We start from the raw sequence: 19,243 nt of genomic DNA, 5'->3' as shown, positions 1-19,243 counted from the left end.
ATACTTAGATGCTTTATGTTGATAAGTTATTGATGAAGTCATGAAGAGCTGGTTATAAAAGAAACAAGAAGTGAGAAGCCAAGAATGATAAACATTTCTGTATGTGCATCAAAAATTCTCTTTTCATGATAAACTGGTGATTGATTGATCTGTTCTTGTTGATGATTAGCCTTGTCACATTGTCTGTAATCACTTCAAAGAGATTACGAAAGCCAAGCTCCTTATGATGTCCAATGACATTGCTCAAGTACATCCCCTTATCATTTTTTTTTTTTTTTTTGGATCTTAGATGCTATGTTTCATTAAGAAGGTTATTCACAATTCTGTTTACAGAGTTTATGTTTTGTTAGTTGTTACTTTGTAGTTTTCCAGAAAAGGGATATGACTTGCTTATATTCTGTGTTCTGTCAGTATCAAGGACCTTATATGAACATCGATGAATTGTGCAAGAGTGCAAAACTACTCTTCAGGGAATACCTGAATAAATGCTTTCTATGCTTTAAGACCTTCTTATTCTTACTTCCTGCCTGAAGATGTGAGATAGCTGGTGTAACATTTGATTGTTTTGATGAAACTGAAAACGAATTCTTGGTTCTCATTCATACTAAGAAGCCATATTGGTCTTACCTTCTGAATCATATTAACCTTTCTGGTTAAAGATTTGGCGTTTTTGCATACAGTGTTTAATTAATATGGATTGGAGTGAGTTTGTGGATATTATTAATTTTCTCCTTGGATATACTGGCATGAATTTATGGATGTCAATTTTTATTACATGTATATTGTGATACAAAACCTCTCTGTTAATACGATTAAACTGTAATGTAATTGGATTATACTCATTTAAACTGAGACATCTTCCTATAATTAATATCAATGCCTGGAATCTGGATGTGATTGTAAGTTTTTCTTATATCATCCAGCAACAAAGATGTTTGATTAAGCTGTCCCATGATACAAAAGTGAGGCCTTTTGGCTTCTTCCAATTTGTATGTATGTTATTCCAAAATACTCGTACAAGTTGATATATTAGCTTCTTGCACTCGGCTGGGTAGTTCCTTCTACAAAATTATGTTGGATGATGCTTCATTACTTAGCATTGCAAATTTTAGGATTGCAGGTTTGGCTGGTTTGAGGTAGTTGCACCTTCGGGCGTCCTTTTGGTTGCCCTGTATCCTTTCGGGGAAGCCGGCGTCTGAGACGTAAATCATCAGCTGATGATAAGTTGAGACGACCCCTTGGATCTCATGAATTATGGGTCTCCCCAAAATCACGTTGTACACTGAAGGAGCGTCGATGACCAAAAATTCAATCATGACATTCCTGGCTGCCTCATCGCAGCCGATGGTGACAGGAAGTGTCACCTTCCCATCTGGATAAGTTGAAGCCCCGTTGAACCCGGATACCGGGTAGGGTACCGGCGTAAGATGCTTGGGCTTCAACTTGATTTGATTGTAGGCCTTTCGGAACAGAATGTTTGCTCCGCTGCCACCGTCAACAAGGACCTTACTGACGTCGTGGTTGGCCACCGTGGCGATGATCACCAACGGATCCACGTGAGGGAACGTAATCCCCCGGCAGTCGGCGGCTGTGAACGTCATGTTCGGCACCGGCGACTGGGGAGATTGAATGTCAGCGTTGTTCACCTGGTGAGTCAAAGCTCTAAGGTGTCGCTTGTGCTCCCTCTGAGAGTATATTCCTCCCGAGATAACATTGATCGGAGGGAATTTCCCCTCCGGCTTTTTACTGTTTTTCCGGGGGAAGTCGAGGTCTTGCCGAGAGTCCTTTGCTGACTTCTCGGACTCTTTTTTCTCGCGGTGATCCGCGATATATTTTTTCAAGTATCCCTTCCGGACCATGTCCTCTATTTGGTCCTTCAGTTGGATACACTCCTCGGTGTTGTGTCCCGAAGACTCGTGGAATTCGCACCACTGATTTTTATTTTTTCGCTGATACCACTCTGGGAGTGGTCTCGGCTTTCGGTAACTCTGCTCCTCCTTCGTCACGCTGTAAATTTTGGCGCGTGGAAGAGAGAGCGGAGTGTAGGACTCGTATCTGCCTGTGTATGAGGCAGATCTTTCCTTCTTTAGGTCGCTGGCTAAAGATTGCTCCGAGGCCTTTGACTTTCCCTTTGCCTTATGGCCTTGGCCTTCAGGCAAGGGTATTTGCCTTTGTTTCCCTCCCCCAAATTGAGGTTGGGTTTTCGCTTTGTTCCATTCTTCGGCTCGGATGAACTTATCCGAGACATTCAGAGCTTCCTCCAAGGTCTGCGGGGTATGCATGACCATGAAGTCTAGGAACTTTCCAGGCTGAAGGCCATTCTGCATTGCAAAAACGGCTAGCCCCTGGTCCAGCTGAGAGACGCTGGATGACTCGTTACTGAAACGGGTCAGATAGTCTCGGAGGCTTTCGGTTTCCCCCTGTTGTAGACTCATGAGCTCTGCAGTAGTCTTCTCTCGGCGGTTTTCCGTGGAAAACTTGCTCCTGAACTTGGAGGACAGATCATCCCACCCTGTTATGGAGCCTTGCCTTACTCCCTTGGAGATCCACGCTTGCGCGACCCCCTTGAGAGTGGTTGGGAAATATTTGCACCAAGTCGCCTCGGATCTGGGGCAAAGATGCATATGAGTCTCATACGAGGCCACGTGATCCTTCGGATCCGAGGTCCCGTCATATGTGATGTGCGACGGTATTTTAACCGTGGGTACGCGCTCTTCCAGTATCCATTGCTCGAATGGTGAACTGGCGGGTAGCATAACGGCCTTGCCCTTGTTCTTGGCCGAAGGGACCGCGCTCCGCCCTCTTAGAGAGGTAGGAGTGGTTTTCGTCCCTGGCTGGGAAGTCTGGGCCTCGGCTGCAGGGAACGAGAGGCGACTGCGCACGCTCGGTTCCTTGCCGCCGAGTCGGTCAAGGACGCTTCGGCGAGCAGTCTCAGGTTCTCGGTGAGTAGATTCTGGCCGAGAAGCTGAGCTGCTGCTCTTATGCGCTTCTGGTCTTGAGGAGGAGGATCCTTTTAAAAATTGAGGGTTCTTTTTCCTCTCTTTTTCATTTTTCCAGGAATCCTCTTCCCACTCTTCCAGTTCCCGGAAGGAAGGAAGCTTCCCACCATCATGGTCTAACTTCCTCCGCTGATGCCGGGTATGCGGAGGAGTTCGATCACGAGGTGGTGGCATATTTTGTGCCCTCATCGCCTCCATGAGCACTGCCAGCGCTCTTGCCACCTCTTCCGAGCTGGGCCCCGTCAAAGGGATCCTCGGCCGAGTATGGGAATGAGGGCGCGCAGCCGATGGTTGGCTTTGGGGCACCGAATGTGTCCTATGATCGGACTCACCCCTGCTAGACCGAGAGTGACTCGGCCTATAATGAGAGTCATGAATTACGGGAGAAAGGGAATCCTCCTTGTATGATCCTCCCCCCGAGCCGGCACCCTTGGGAGAGTCCCGGTCCGGCGAGGGTGATGGTGTAGGGGTTTTAGGCTTTTCGCCCGCTCCTTGACGGAGGCTTTTGCTCTTGCGGTTCTTAGCCATTGCTACTAAGATAATTGCAAGATGATCTTGGTTAGAAATTTGGCTTAAAGATTTTTGAAAGTCTTCCCCACAGACGGCGCCAAATTGTTTCGGGTGAAAACAATGGGACCTTGCCGAAGGTCCGCTGAAACGGAGAAGACTAGATTCCGTCCACGTTATGTTGGGCCGAAGGTTTCCTGCACAGTAAACACACGTAAACTAGCCTCGGGGGTGTTGCCGAGGAAGGCCCCTCCGATGCTAAAGTCAGTACAATGTGTAGAAAGAGAACACTATGCAAGAGAATTAGTTGCTTGAGGCTTTGCTTGAATATATGAGAATATATGAGAATGTATGTGAATGTGAATCAATGAATGAATCATGAATGTATGAATATTGATGGCTTTTATACCTCTTCATACATGGAGAGGTTGGGCCTTAACCCAATTGGCTTGCTTTGAGGGCTGACCTTTGACTTTAGCACAATTGGAGAGTTGAACCTTGACCTTGGGCTTTTAATTGGATCATTTAGTGCCTAGGCCCAATTGGACTAAATTGGACCCAAACAACCTCTAAATTTTTTCCGTTAATAACGTGTAATTTTTCAGAAAATTTAATTAAGTTTTTATCTCGTTCTTTTAATTATATCTTTATGTTCTTTGGTAATGCATGTTTTTTGTCAAATACAAACATATTCTTTATTAAATACATGTATGTTCTTTATGAAACACAGGATGTTCTTTCCGCCTTTTTTTATTTATCCGGGTGTATGATGAGCACTGTACACCCGTGTGTATAAACCACGGATTAACTCAACAAGCTCTTTCAATTTTAACTTTGATCAGCCCCTGTTCTTTCCGAACTTGACTCATTTAATCATGAGCCGGGGTTTCAAGTTCACAAACCACTTAAACTTTTGGTGGTATCTTGTGTTATGGATTCTGCAGCATGCTCCAAATGTCACCTCTTTTGATTATTGGGTAAGTACTAATTTAAGTATCCTGTCTTATGAAAGGTTATGTTGCTGATAGTATAATTTGTGACTTACATGTTATTTTTCTTGAATTTCAGTGCAGAGATTGTATCGACGAAGAGTATGACATACACCTACCTATACTTCCAACTTCTGTGACCAAGAATTATCTGATACCAACCCTGAAAGTTGTTACCATTCACTTGTTTGATGGGGCGAAATCTGATACTTTATTGATTGAATATCTGTTAAAAAACGCGCCTCTCTTGCAGGCACTCAGAATCACTTTGAGAAGTCCGGTTAGTGCACGAGCAACGGATGCTATTACAGGGCTATCCAAAGTTTCCAGGGCCTAAACTTGCTTCCGTGTCAAATGTAGACAACCAACATTTTTGCTATCCCAACTTGTACGTGCCAAGATCATAATTAAAAAACTGAAAGATAAGCTTACTGTCAAATGTAGGCAACAAATTAAACTTTTGTGCTAGCTACTGAAATGCTTAATTTTATTTTATACTACACAGGTAAATGATCTAAAAGAGGCTTCAGGATTATACTTTTACTAAAATAATCGTGTTGTATTGAACATGTTATCAGGATTTGCTTCAGCTGTTATTCTTCCCCCCTCGAACTCGTGTCTATAACTTTTACGGAGTAGTTTGTGCTACAAATCTTTCATCATTGAACGAATGAACTCTGACCATGTATTCATGTAAAACTAGAATGTTTTTGCTCGGCCCTTCAGTTTGGTTGCACTAAATTAGAATCTTTGATCCTTCTGTTGTATATGATGAGTGACAGTCCCATTAAGCCTAAGCATATTAAATGAAAGAATAAATTGCTAGTAAACTTGTAAGAGGGATCTGGCTACAAGTGTTCGTCTTGTTTATTTTTACATGCTTGTTTCATTTTTAAATACTTGCAATGAACAGAGGAAGTAACTTTTGACTATATTGCAATTTAAGGAATAGATTAAAGAAAGTAATCAAAGCTAGATTCCTATTTAATCAACAAACTTGTGTAATCATATAAACTTAAACACTGGAATCTTGCTACAAGTGGTTTAATTATTTGGTTTTTGTTTGGTTATCTATCATGGTTTTAGCCTCTAGTATCTTGAGTTTTTATATGCCCTCTATTTCATTCATCTTTTTTTTTTTTTTTTTTTTTTTTGAAGCCATCTATTTCATTCATCTTATTATGTTTGGAATTGTTATTATAGAACATTTTTTATTATTTAAACTTGTTTTATTCGAACGGAAATATGCGTTACGTTCTTTTTTATCTTCACATTTACTAGGATAAACTTATAAAATTTTGACCATATTTTGTGATTATCATTGTCTTTTTTTTTTTTTTTTTTTAAACATCATTATTATCATTTTTGATATTTTTTTTTCGAAACAAGATTAGCAGGATATTGTTAGATGTGTTATAATTTAATTTGTATTTTCATAATATCAAATCTTCATAAATTTTTAATTTTATTAAACGATCACACAAAACACAAATATGTTTAAAAAATTATTTTTTTAAAAGGAAAGAATATTTTTTTATTTTTTAAAAAAAAGAAGTCTAGCACCGCTTTTTATTAATCATTGGACAGATTGTCCACATGAGAACGCAAGGAGAAATTATAAAAGGGCAAAAATTCTCCCACACCTGTTCAACACCTTACGAGAAAGTTCAAGAAAGGAGTATTTTATCTATTGTACCGGTGGAAATGTTATTTTCTCATGTTTGATATTCAGCTTGTACATAATATTGCCATGGGCCAAAAGCTATTACCCTTAAAATGAATTTTTTTTTTACGGGACCCTTAAAATGAAATTGGACCTTCTCTTTTCCATGTGAAACAAATTTTTGGTGGGAAATTATTAATTTATTTTTAAATTTCAAATGAAATTTTAATACTAGTATCAAACTCTCCATCCTTATCTCTCGGTTTCTTAAAGCGCCATTATCATTTGTCAGTCTCAAATTCTTCCAATTCGTCAGTTCGTCATCTACTACTGCACAATTAAAGGTACTGCAATTCAAATTGTTATAAATAGTTCTGCTTTTTAATTTTCAGTTTCAATTTCAATTTCAATTGCAATTAACTTTCTCATTTATTGATTTGGAATGCGAAAAACCTAGGTTAGTTCTGATTCAATAATTCATACTGCTGCGAATTCTATGCTTTAGAATCTCGTAATTTATGCATTGCACTATGAATTGGCAGTTGATCGATGATCAATGTTTATCACCTATGCCCAAATCTACACATTTCATTGGATTTGCTGCATATTGCATTGTTAATTTCATACTTAAATTGTTACTTAGGTTTTCATATATGTTATTAATCTTAAATTTTAAATATAGTTTCAATTTTACCTACCACTTCAGACCAGAAAGTTGTGAACAAGGGATTGTGAAGTGTACTTTTATTTTTATGTTTACTGGACTGCTTATCGCTTATGTAGTGATGTAGTGATCGAGTTAATTTTGGAGTGTTCGTCATACTCCATAATTTTTCGTGTATTGATGGAAGTAAAATTGAATCAGTAAGAATGAATGATACTCGAATTGTGCATATTGATGCACGAAAAGAAAACGAGCAATTATGTGTTCTGTTTTGTTTTGGACATCGAATAGCTCCTCGTAACCACAATTTCTAAAGACTCTTACTCCGTTTCACAATTTTGCAGGTGTTTTAATGGAAGTAAAATTGAATCAGTAAGAATGAATGATACTCGAATTGTGCATATTGATGCACGAAAAGAAATCGAGCAATTATATGTTGCAAACTTGCAGTTCTGCGTTACTGTTCTGTTTTGGACATCGAATAGCTCCTCGTAACCACAATTTCTAAAGACTAATACTCCGTTTCACAATTTCATGTTTATGCAGAGACATGATTCAGTCTAAGCATCAGTCACCTTCGAAGCTAGATGCAGTTGTCGACTCTGAATCTTTAGATCGGATCAGTGGATTACCTGACAAACTCCTGTGTCATATCTTGGCATTTCTGCCAACAAGAAGTGCTGTAGCTACTACTGTATTATCCAAGAGATGGAATCTTGTTTGGATAAATGTTCCAGTCCTCGATTTCACTGAGCTGCCATCTCCAATGATAAACTCGGACAAGGCAGACATTATCTTCAACAAAGAGCAGTATATTAGTTTTAAAGACTATGTGAACAGGATTTTACTCCTTAACGGTGCCCCGTGTATAGAACGTGTCCACTTTGAGATCTATGAGGGGTTTGCTCGTTCACACTTAAAGGAATGGATATTAGTTTTAGCTAGGCGCTATGTTCAGGAGTTTTTTCTTACTTCTAAACATCTCGTGGTTGAGTTAAGTTCATCCTTTTTACTTGCTAAAGAGAAGCTTGTTGTCTTAAATCTAGAAGGCTACATTGAGCTCTCCTTACCGTCTTCAGTTCATCTTCCCTGCCTTCAGTACCTTTCTCTTACGAACATCATGTTTGTAGATGAGCATGATCCTTTGACTAGCATCTTATCCGGTTGTCCCGTCCTTGAAACGCTGAATATTGATCGTTGTAAGGGACCTGAAAAGTTTTCAGTGTCATCTTCTTCAGTTAAAACACTAAGAATTTTATCAGTGAATCACAAAAAAGAAGCAATCCTCATTAAAGCACCAAATCTGGAAGTCCTTCACCTATCGATTGGGATCAAGCAATCTGTGATGGATGATCTACCATCGCTGGTTGAAGCAAGACTTGATATTTGGACTTCAAGTGTCAGATGGATTAAGCTTCTACAGAGAATTTGTAACACAAAGACTTTGGTTCTATATCGGATCATTCTAGATGTAAGTGCTTTTTATTAAGTGTATTGTTTGGATTCATATATTCTTGTATATATTCTGATGCAGGGTAATTTCAGGAGTCCTAGGTAATTTCTGCCTGCATGCTTAGATCAGGATTAGTGTCCGACTCTTTTGATCATTGAATAAAGATTGTTAGTTGCTACGAAAACAAGGCCAATAACATAATATTCTCTGCTTTTATGTATTTGCAATTTTTGCCTCTAATTCTCATTTCATAAAATGGCCTGAAACATTTGGAGAAACTTCTAATATTATAGGCTTGAGTTTGCAGGGATCTAGTGCTCTTATCAAGATGCCGACTTTCCAAAATCTGACATGCTTGGAAGTAGGACTTACTGCCTGGTCGATTGTGCTACAAATCCTTAGACATGCTCCTAATCTTGCATCGTTCATTATACACAAGGTCTATTAGCTGACCTCATACTAATCCTCTGCATTGCATGCTTATGATTTATTTGCTGAATTAGTAATTTCTGATAATATTTCTTCATTTTCTAAATTGATTATTCTTGATAGTTGAAATGGCTGTTATGTTGTTGTTGGCAGTTGATGTTTGATTGGCCTGATATCAAGCCAGAAAGAAAGGGGCTACGCCTTGAACGAATTGAATATTATAGCTTTGATGTGGATGAAGGTTTTAAAGTGGTAACATATTTCTTACGCAGCAGCATGCTACTCAAGGAGTTCAAAATCTATACAAGGAAATCACTAGATTCAGTGACAGAGAATGACATTCTAAAAGTGCTGTTGAAGGTCCCTAGGGCCTCAAATCAATGTGAAATCACTGTTGTCAATGAAGACTTTAACTGTCAGTCCGAGGACAGCGACATTGAATTGGAGTCAGACAGCGAATCAGAGTACGCAGACTCAAGGTAAAGGATTTACAGATATAATTGACTCTTTATTTCCTTCTACTTTGATCTTCATAAATTTATAATAATGTACTAGTACTACCATATGACAATGCCATCTAATCTCTTGAAATTCCAGTTCTGATGATTAAGGTAGCCAATGAGGATTCATACATTTGACATTTATGCATTGTCACAACTCACAAGGGTATAAAACTTCAGCTGACCGATGAAAGCTGCTGAATTTGCAAATTTTAATCAGTATTTGAAGACAGTCCTTTCCAGAAGTTCATTAGGTGTTCACCTAATTTTTAACCAGCAAGAGTTTTCTTTCTGAAAATTCGGGATTCTGCCTTCCTGTTGCATAGGAACTGAAGATCACTGCTGTATGCTGACTGGTAGTGTCTGTCAAAACATTAGTAATAATGTAACATGGTTTTACTCTTGTCTGGTTTTACTCTTCTTTTCTGCATTTGTAATATGTCAGTTTAGAGTTTATTAATTATTCAAATTGGTAATAATATCGCGTCCCAAATGGTGCCACAACATAAGACAATTTCTTTGACATGAATTTTCTAGAATGATATTCCTGACACTTGCATAATCTTTTACTCGTAGCCATTGATCTTAATTTAAGACTTTAAGATGCAATCAACAGGAGTATCGACCATTCAATCTATCAAATACCATAAAATGAATTTTATGTTTGTTTTCCGTACCAGAAAATTTGTATTCAATACAGTCAATTCTTCAATTAATACATATACACCAGTGACAGTCAGAATGCATATTAAGCTTTTCCAATGTCTGGTTCATTGAACTTTACCCCAGAATTCCTATCAAATACTCTCTTCAAATGGTTCAAAGTACTGCAATTTCCAATGCTTTCATTTACCAAGAACGATGAATCCAGTCACATAGTCGCACTTACAAATTGTCGTCATTGGCAAGTCTGGGTTAGTTTATAAAGAAACAGTGACGACTGACGAGTAACTGGAACGGTAATTTGAAATATTCTGTCTATCCTCAGCATCATTATGCCAACCTCCATGTAATAGTGGAGCTTTGGAGATTAAGAATATCAACCACCATACTAATACAGGTACTTCATTTTTGTATGAATACGTATTTCTTTGAAATATTTTTGTATGTGAAGATTGCCATGCTTATGTAAATGTTAATCTGAATATTTCATCATCCGAGAATTTGTCTACTTATCATACCACTTTATAGAAGTATATTCTTTGGTGTAATCTGTTTTTTTTTTTTTTTCCTTTTTTTCTTATTACCCTGATGTCTCATTATTGTTTTGAAGATCTAGTGTGTTATTGTAAATGTCGTATGTATAATTTTTTCATCATTTACAAATTAAACTTCCTCTGTTCTTTGTTAGTTGCAATGTTTTTTGAAATTTTCCTTATTTTGTGAATTGTTCATGGGTTTTATCATGGTTATACTGACGATTCTGGTACAATTATAAGGCTAATAATGTGATTGTTTCACTAACCGTGTGTTCTTGCATCAAAGTGTTTAGTGCAGACATGGCGCTTGAGCCAAAGCGCAATAAACTATTGAACCCAGCAGCAGTAGATCGGATCAGTAAATTACCTAGAAAACTTCTCTGTCGAATTTTGGCATTTCTCCCAACAAGATGTGCTGTAGCTACTAGCATATTATCAAAGAAATGGAAGTATGTTTGGACAGAGATTCCTGTCCTCGATTTCACTGATCTACCATCTTCTATGATTAGTACAGAGACTGTCTTCAACCGAGAGCAGTATGTTAGTTTCAGAAACTTTATAAACAGGATCCTTCTCCTTAATCGTACCCCTTGTTTAGAACGCGTCAATTTGGAGTCCTTAAGGGGTTTTCCTATGTTCATTTTCATGAATGGATTACCATTATATCTACTCTCTTTGTGCAAGAGCTTTGTCTTACTAATAAGCATTTCTCGATCACTATGTCCTTAGCCCATTTTGCGAATATAGAAAAGCTTGTTGTCTTAAACCTAGAAGGCTTTGCTCTCACTTTGCCAAGTTCACTCAATCTTGCCTGCCTTCAGCGCCTTTCTCTTATCAAAGTCACATTTCTAAAAGAGGGTGACCCTTTAACTAGCCTCTTATCTAGTTGTCCTGTGCTTGATGAGCTGATAATTGATCACTGCAAGGGGATTGAATTTTTTTTCCGTGTGTTCCTCTTCAGTCAAGACACTAAGTATTTCTGCAGTTGATTATAAGAAGAAAGCAATCACTCTCAAAACACCAACCCTAGAAGTCCTTCACCTATCAATTGATATCATGCAGTCTTTAGTGACTGATCTATCATCTCTGGTTGAAGTTAGGCTAAATATTTGGACTTCAAGTGTTAGATGGATTAACTTTCTTCAGAAATTCTGTTACACACAGACCCTTGTCCTCTACCAGATTATCCTAGATGTAAGTGTTGTCAGATGGATCAACAATTATTTAGACAATCTCTTTGGTGTGTATTCATTATGGTTGTAAGTTCTTTACAACGAAGTTTTATCCTCGACTTTTTTATAAGTATGTATCATTGCCTTTTATTTTCAGGGTTCAATTGCTCTCTATAAGATTCCAATTTTTGAGAATTTAACACACTTGGAAGTTGGATTTACTGCTTGGTCAACTGTACTGCAAATTCTAAGACGTGCTCCAAATCTTGCATCTTTTACCATATACAAGGTATAATATGTAGCTTCTTGTTCTACACTCGTCATAGACAAATAATTATTTGTTCTTTTTATATTGATTCTTGAATGATACTCTGACCATGTTATATATGTTGTTGGCAGCTGATGTTTGATTGGCCTGATATCAAACTAGAAATAAAAGGATTGCCCCTTAATAAGATCGAATATCATGGATTTGATGTGGATGAAGGATTTAAAGTCATAAAATATTTCTTAGGCAACAGCATGCTGCTTAAGGAGCTTTAAATTTATACGCGCAGATCACTAGATCCAGTGACAGAGGTTGACATTCTGAAAACGCTGTTAATGATTCCTAGGGCTTCAAATCAATGTGAAATCACTGTTGTCAATGAAGACTATTACTGTCAGTCTGAGGACAGTGACACTGAATTGGAGTCAGACAGCGAATCAGAGTACGCAGACTCAAGGTAAAGGATTTACAGATTTAATGGACTCTTTTTTTCCTTCTGCTTTGATCTTCATAAATATATAATAATGTACTAGTACTACCATATGACAATGCCAACTAATTTCTTGAAATTACAGTTCTGATGATTAAGGTAGCCAATGAGGATTCATACATTTGACATTTATGCATTGTCACAACTCACAAGGGTGTAAAACTTCAGCTGACCGATGAAAGCTGCTGAATTTGCAAATTTTAATCAGTATTTGAAGACAGTCCTTTCCAGAAGTTCATTAGGTGTTCACCTAATTTTTAACCAGCAAGAGTTTCCTTTCTGAAAATTCGGGAATCTGCCTTCCTGTTGCATAGAAACTGAAGATCACTGCTGTATGCTGACTGGTGGTGTCTGTCAAAACATTAGTAATAATGTAACATGGTTTTACTCTTGTCTGGTTTTACTCTTCTTCTCTGCGTTTGAAATATGTCAGCTAATAGTTTATTAATTATTCAAATTGGTAATTATATCTGAAAGGATCAAAGGCTCAAACTCACTTGCTATCAACCCACAACAACAATGAACAAGCAAGCATAACAATCAAGAACAACCATGAAGAAATTAGAGCAAGTAAAAGGGAGACAATGTTACCGTGGGAAAACCCGAGAATCGAGAGAAAATGAACAAGCAAGCATAACAATCAAGAACAACCATGAAGAAATTAAAGCAAGTTAAAGGGAGACAATGTTACTGTGGGAAAACCCGAGAATCGGGAGAAAAAAAACTCACCCTTGCACTATGGAGTAATATTGATGATGAATGAAATATAAAATTACAAACATGAATTGTATGGAATTCAAATGCTCCTCACAAACTCTCTCAAACCCTCTCTTAGTGTTTAAATGTTTGTGAATACATCATAAAGAGGCTTAGTAAAGGTATATATTGTCTAGGTATAAAATACAATTCAAGGGCTATGATTAAAACAAATCGCACAAGCTGAAAATGAAGCGACGAACAGGGGGCAGGGGAGGTTCGACCGAACCTACCCAGAGTTCGGTTGAACCTTGGGTGGTTCGGTCGAACTCCCTAGATGTTCGGTCGCTCCTTTGTTGGAAGGTGAACTGAAGTCCATGTCGCTACTGCCTCAAAACCGGGTTCGGTTGAACCCAAGCAAGTTCGGCCGAACTTTTCACAAGTTTGACCGAACTCCTCCTTGTTCGAACGAACTCACAACCAAAGGCAGCTCCTAGCTTCTCTCCTTATGCCTCCTTGCATAGATACATCTCTACACTAATCCTAACAATCTCCCACTTGGAGATAGGATCAATCATGCACCATAGACTACTACATATACACTCATTCCTCGAGGACACTCAACACATTCATCAAAACTATTTTCACCATAGCGCAACACTCCTTCAAATTAATGATGGAGTCCAATTGAGGTCCTATACAACCTCAATTTGTCACTAGAAACAACTTTAGTGAGCATATCCGCCGGATTCTTGGAACCGGCAATCATCCTCAAACATATCGTGCCATCCTACGCCAACTCCTAGTGTAGTGATAACGCCTCTTGATGTGTTTAGTGCGATAATGAAACATGAGATTCTTAGCTAATTGAACCGCACTTTGGCTATCACTATACAACGCACAAACATCTTGTTTCATGCCCATTTCCTCAAGGAAACCCTTCAACCATTCCATCTCCTTTCCCGCTTCTGACGACATAGCCACATACTCGGCTTCCATCGTAGACATAGAGACACACTTTTGAAGCTTGCTCATCCAAATAATGGCCGTACCACCAATAGTATACACATATCCCGAAATGCTTTTTCTTGAATCATATCATCATCCAAAATAGGCATCAACAAAACCTTCCAAAACAACTCCATTTCTTCCAAAACAAAGATCCATACTTGAAGTACCCAACAAATAACTCAATAGCCACTTCATGGCTTCCCAATGTCTTTCACCCGAATTTGACATGAATCTACTCACAACTCCCACTGCGTAGGCAATATCGAGCCTAGTGCAAATCATAGCATACATCATGCTACCAACGGCCGAAGCATAAGGAACAACGGCCATTTTGCCCTTCTCTTCCCTTGCCTTTGGGCAATCCTCCTAAATCAACCTGAACTCACTTGAAAGAGGTGAGCTTCGAGGCCTTGCATCAATCATGATAAATCAACATATCATCAAGTCATTGACAATTTGCGTACTAGTTTCTGCAATCAACATATCATCAACATACAAAAGTAAATAGATATAGCCATTGTCATACCTTTGAAAGTAGCAACAATGGTCACCTTCCACTCTTACAAAACCATTGCTAGCATGAAATTGTCAAACTTCTTGTACCATTGTCTCGGAGCTTGTTTCAACCCATATCATATAGACTCCGTTTAAGTTTGCACACCAAGTTCTCTTGACCCGGAACTTGAAACCCTTCCGGTTGCTTCATGTAGATTTCCTCCTCCAAATCACCATGTAAAAACACGTTTTTTTACATCCATTTGCTCAAGAAATAAATCCTCTGAAACCACTATAACTAACAAGATCCTTATAGTGGTTAACTTCACAACCGGAGCAAAGATCTCATGATAATCAATGCCCTCCTTTTGTGAAAAATCTTTTACCACAAGTCTTGCCTTATACCGAATTGTACCATCCGGTCTTCTTTCTTTCGAAAGATCCACTTGCAAAAACGTGCTCTCTTGCCCTTGGGCAACTCAACCAACACCCAAGTGTTGTTCTTCTCCAATAATAAGTCAGGTAGAGCTAAAATATGCTTGGCAAAGTCGTACAACGACACGTCATTCCTTACAATGACACGACTTCCTCCTCCTCTCAATGACACGTCATCTTTGATTATTTCTCGTAAGTTCAACCTTTAATTTTATAAGAATTTCTTTATTGCCTTCCTTAATCTCTTCAAATCTCTAACTCCTCATCTATTCATTGCCTTTCAAAATGGTTACTCTTTTAGATATACGATCAACAATAATATTTGAAAATATTATTCAAGGGACTGTAGCAAAGATATGAAAGTATAACGTAATAGATATCAATAGTTACAACGTACAAACTACAAAGTAAACTTTTATGGTTGTGTTTGATAATTGCAAAATCTGTAAGCCTGAAATTTGCTGAAGAAGCTCAAGAATTCCAGCTCCAGACTTGTCACCTTTCACTTGTTTGCTAGCATATATTGCAGATTTGTGAGAGTGAGGGACAGCTCAATTGGTAAGAGCTTTCCTCCCGGTTCCAGGTGATCCTGGGATCGATTCTCATCCCCGCCCTCATATGAACCAAAAAAAATATATTGCAGCTTTGTTCAATGACTTAGTATCCTTAAATTTACAGACTGAGCTCCGATTACATGTTATCATGGTGTTGTTTGATTGAATTAACGATATTAAGCTCGAAAAAAGGGGCTGTCTAATGAGGGATGATTATATTCAATTATCAATGAAGATAACTGCGATTCTGAGAATAGTGACGGGCATATCAGAGAGGTTCAAACAGATTATTTGACAGACTTAAATACCCTAATTCGTGGTTTATACACACGGGTGTACAGTGCTCATCATACACCCGGATAAATAAAAAAAAGGCGGAAAGAACATCTTGTGTTTCATAAAGAACATACATGTATTTGATAAAGAACATGTTTGTATTTGACAAAAACATGCATTACCAAAGAACATAAAGATATAATAAAAAGAACGAGATTAAAACTTAATTAAATTTTCTGAAAAATTACACATTATTAACGGAAAAAATTTAGAGGTGATAAAAAATCTAGTAGGGCCGGGCCATATCATAATTTATCGTGCCCAAACCCGTAGAAAAGTAGCGGGTTTTCGGGCTTTTTTCTAACCCGGTTTGAGTTTTAACTAAAAATGTATTTTTAGGTTTGCCCAATCCCACCCTATTTCGGGCCGGATCGGGTCGGGATGCGAGTCATGCCAATGTTGATCACCTCTTAAAAAATCCTTACCAAAGATATCATTTCCCCAAAAAATAGTTTTCTATCTCTCCAAAAAAAATTCAACTTTCCATAATAATTTATTTTTTTTACTCTAATATTATTTTCAATTAAAAATAATTTAAGATTTCAATATCAAATTTCAAAATACCATATGTTAAAAGAACATAATTTATATTGTAAAGTACATATAGTTAATACCTAAATAACACACTAATCAAACTTAAAGAATATACGATAATAAAAGTAATTTAAATATGACATATGATAATAAAAGTAGAATTTGGGCATCACTACGACCTTAAAGAACATACACGCCAAATTCAAAGAACATACTTTGTATTATTAAACCCAAAAAAACATATATGTTTATCGACATATGTTAAATAACATAAGTTATAATGTAAAGAACATATAATTTTACTCAAAGAACACACTGATCACACTCAAAGAACATATTAAAGGTATGTTCTTTGTCAAACATTGGTATGTTCTTTATCAAACACTACATGTTCTTTCCGCCTTTTTTTGTTTACCCGGGTGCACTATGAGCATGGTGCACCCGGGTGTATTATCTAATTTTCAAAATACCCTGGCTAACTTGTTTCAAAAAAAAAAAAAAAAAAAAAAAAAAAAAAAAAAAAAAAAAAAACCCTTGGCTAACGATTGTTCATTAGCATTTTAAATTCAAATACAAGCACAAAACTTAACTAATTTGTTCATTATCTTCACTAATTTACTGCATCATACTGAACATGATATTACGGAATTTGATTTCAGCTGTTTTCCTTTTTTGTTGGCTGCCCTTGCATATATATATAGATTAAGACATCAGACAAGTTATGACTTATGAAGCAAAAATTAAACATACTGCCATACTCGCGAGTGTTTAATCCCATGCTAAAGGAATACATGCTTTGTTTGGGAAGGGTTCTGAAAAGAGAAAGCAGCAAAAAATCACAATAACCACGCATAAATTGATCTTGTGTTATGTCTGGTTGAAAGTTTGAATCAAATACGAAGCAATTAACCAGAGATTGCCGTCTACTTGAAACTTGAAACGCGTAATAAAGAGGGTAATGAAGACTTAAAACTGAGTTTTCCCTGGGATGCATATAGTGAATTCACACATGCTCGAGACCCTTGGAACCTTGAATAGCCTTAGCAAGGCGCTCATTTCATCCTCTGCATCTCGATGAACTGTGTGGATCTTCATCACCCTCAACCTTCCCGCTGTTCTCAAGAAATATTCTCCCATAGTCACTTGTCCTTCAGCCCCACAAAAGTCGTAAAATTTGATAACCTTCAGAGTACTTGATAAACAATTAGGTGTTGAATATGGGTATGGGTTCCAGTACTCCGTCCAATCATCCTGCAAAATCCATACTACATTCAAGCAAATGGAAAATAGACAAATATTCTGACACGAAACTTGAAGAGACGAAACTCACAGAGTAAATGTGTCTGTGCACGATCAAAGATGTTAGATTTGGAGTATGATCGAGTATATGTAGAACAAAGGACAATGTACCGTCTGCTAGCTCTAAACAGGTCAAGTTGTGAAACACTGGCAACTGGTGAGGGTACACGTTTGCAAGAGCCTGCTGCAAAGCCGATAACAGATCATATCAGATGTCAATTCTAACAAAACACATAATTTAGTACACACGACGACTTACATAAATTGTTGCTATGGACAATAGCAAAGTCTTTAAGCCTGAAATATGGCAGAGAAGCTCAAGCATTCCACAATTTTGTTTGCAAACATTAATCTTAGCTTCAATCAATGAGGAAACATCCTTGATGTCATAGAATGAAAAGTTATCAGAAAGAGATAGGTATTCGAGATTAGGTGCTTCGATGACTATATCCTGTATTTCTGTTGTTAGCTTAAAATACATGATTTTTAGCACCCTCAAAGAAGCTGAATGAATGTTTAGGATCTTCATTACTGACCAATTACGAAGTGCAAGTTCTCTAAGACGAGGGAAGACCGAAGGTATATCCAATAGACTATCCTCAAGTATGACCCCCGAAAGGTGGAGGATCTCAAGGTTTGGAAGCTTAAAATACAGAGCACTAACAGGAAGAATAAATTTTCCAGTTAACTTCAAAACCCTGAGTTTCTCACTCACAAACAGCCCTTCAGCGAGCTTAGTCTCTCTGTCGATAGAACAAAGACCAACCTCCAACACATTGCGTCTCAACATAGACCAAATCCATGAATGAACATGAAAATCTTCGACTGCGCCAACATTACTCAAGCGAAAGAGTTTTAGCTCAGGTGCATCATTAAGGACCAAGGCCTTGTACACAAAAGTTATGAAAGATGACTTGTTTGATGAATCTACGAGAGCAAAATCGAGGACAGGGACTTTTGTCCAAACATATCTCCATCTCTTGGACAATACACTGGTTCTAACAGACGCATCTGTATGTAGAAAAGAGAGAATAATACAAAGAAGTGTATCTGAGAGTGCACTAATCCTATCTTCCCCTTCAATCTGCACCATAGTTTCTTAGAATCAGGCACAATAATATTTCTTGACACAATTATATATGGCTATAGCCTAGTAACCGAAACATTGATGATTTAGAATGCTCTTCATTTCCAATAATCCGATTGTTTGACTTCATGATTTAGTGCATCTACATAAAGTATGCCTAGGAAATAATGTTATCAACTGAAATCTTGAAAGCCCACCTCATTTATGGTTGCTAATCTGCTGCTATACCCAAAAAACGCTTAGTATTCCCCCAAAAAAATATAGCCCTTACCAGTGGAGATTAGATGTGGCTACATAAGCCCAAGTGAATAATGAATGGTTTGATTATCTTTGGTGACTCCCGGGCTCACGGCCTGCTAGATACAAGTTGTGTAGTGATTTTTAGAACAACAGCTATTTGTTGCAAGTAAAGCAATAAAAGTTCATCTGGATGTGATTGTAATGTAATCAAGAATTGTCAAGA

At 37.8% G+C, this 19,243-nt stretch overlaps 3 protein-coding genes across 3 annotated transcripts; 2 read left to right on the top strand and 1 right to left on the bottom strand.

Moving 5' to 3' along the window:
• The first annotated feature begins 7,181 nt into the window (after positions 1-7,181).
• Positions 7,182-9,626, top strand: LOC110720770 (F-box/LRR-repeat protein At3g26922-like). The gene is made up of 4 exons (XM_021899810.1): positions 7,182-8,293; positions 8,583-8,714; positions 8,858-9,183; positions 9,302-9,626. The coding sequence occupies exons 1-4, from the start codon at positions 7,373-7,375 to the stop codon at positions 9,312-9,314; spliced, it is 1,392 nt and encodes a 463-aa protein (XP_021755502.1). The 5' UTR covers positions 7,182-7,372; the 3' UTR covers positions 9,315-9,626.
• A 1,077-nt stretch (positions 9,627-10,703) lies between these two features.
• Positions 10,704-12,118, top strand: LOC110720797 (putative F-box/FBD/LRR-repeat protein At5g56810). The gene is made up of 4 exons (XM_021899835.1): positions 10,704-10,939; positions 11,330-11,597; positions 11,733-11,864; positions 11,975-12,118. The coding sequence occupies exons 1-4, from the start codon at positions 10,704-10,706 to the stop codon at positions 12,116-12,118; spliced, it is 780 nt and encodes a 259-aa protein (XP_021755527.1).
• A 5,242-nt stretch (positions 12,119-17,360) lies between these two features.
• Positions 17,361-18,786, bottom strand: LOC110720796 (F-box/LRR-repeat protein 25-like). The gene is made up of 3 exons (XM_021899834.1): positions 17,953-18,786; positions 17,805-17,877; positions 17,361-17,659 (listed from the first exon to the last, which is right to left on the bottom strand). The coding sequence occupies exons 1-3, from the start codon at positions 18,784-18,786 to the stop codon at positions 17,361-17,363; spliced, it is 1,206 nt and encodes a 401-aa protein (XP_021755526.1).
• Positions 18,787-19,243: the final 457 nt, after the last annotated feature.

Source organism: Chenopodium quinoa, unplaced genomic scaffold, assembly GCF_001683475.1.
Source record: "Chenopodium quinoa cultivar QQ74 unplaced genomic scaffold, ASM168347v1, whole genome shotgun sequence".
NCBI lineage: Eukaryota > Viridiplantae > Streptophyta > Magnoliopsida > Caryophyllales > Amaranthaceae > Chenopodium > Chenopodium quinoa.
This window is presented reverse-complemented; position numbering and strand designations above follow the sequence as displayed.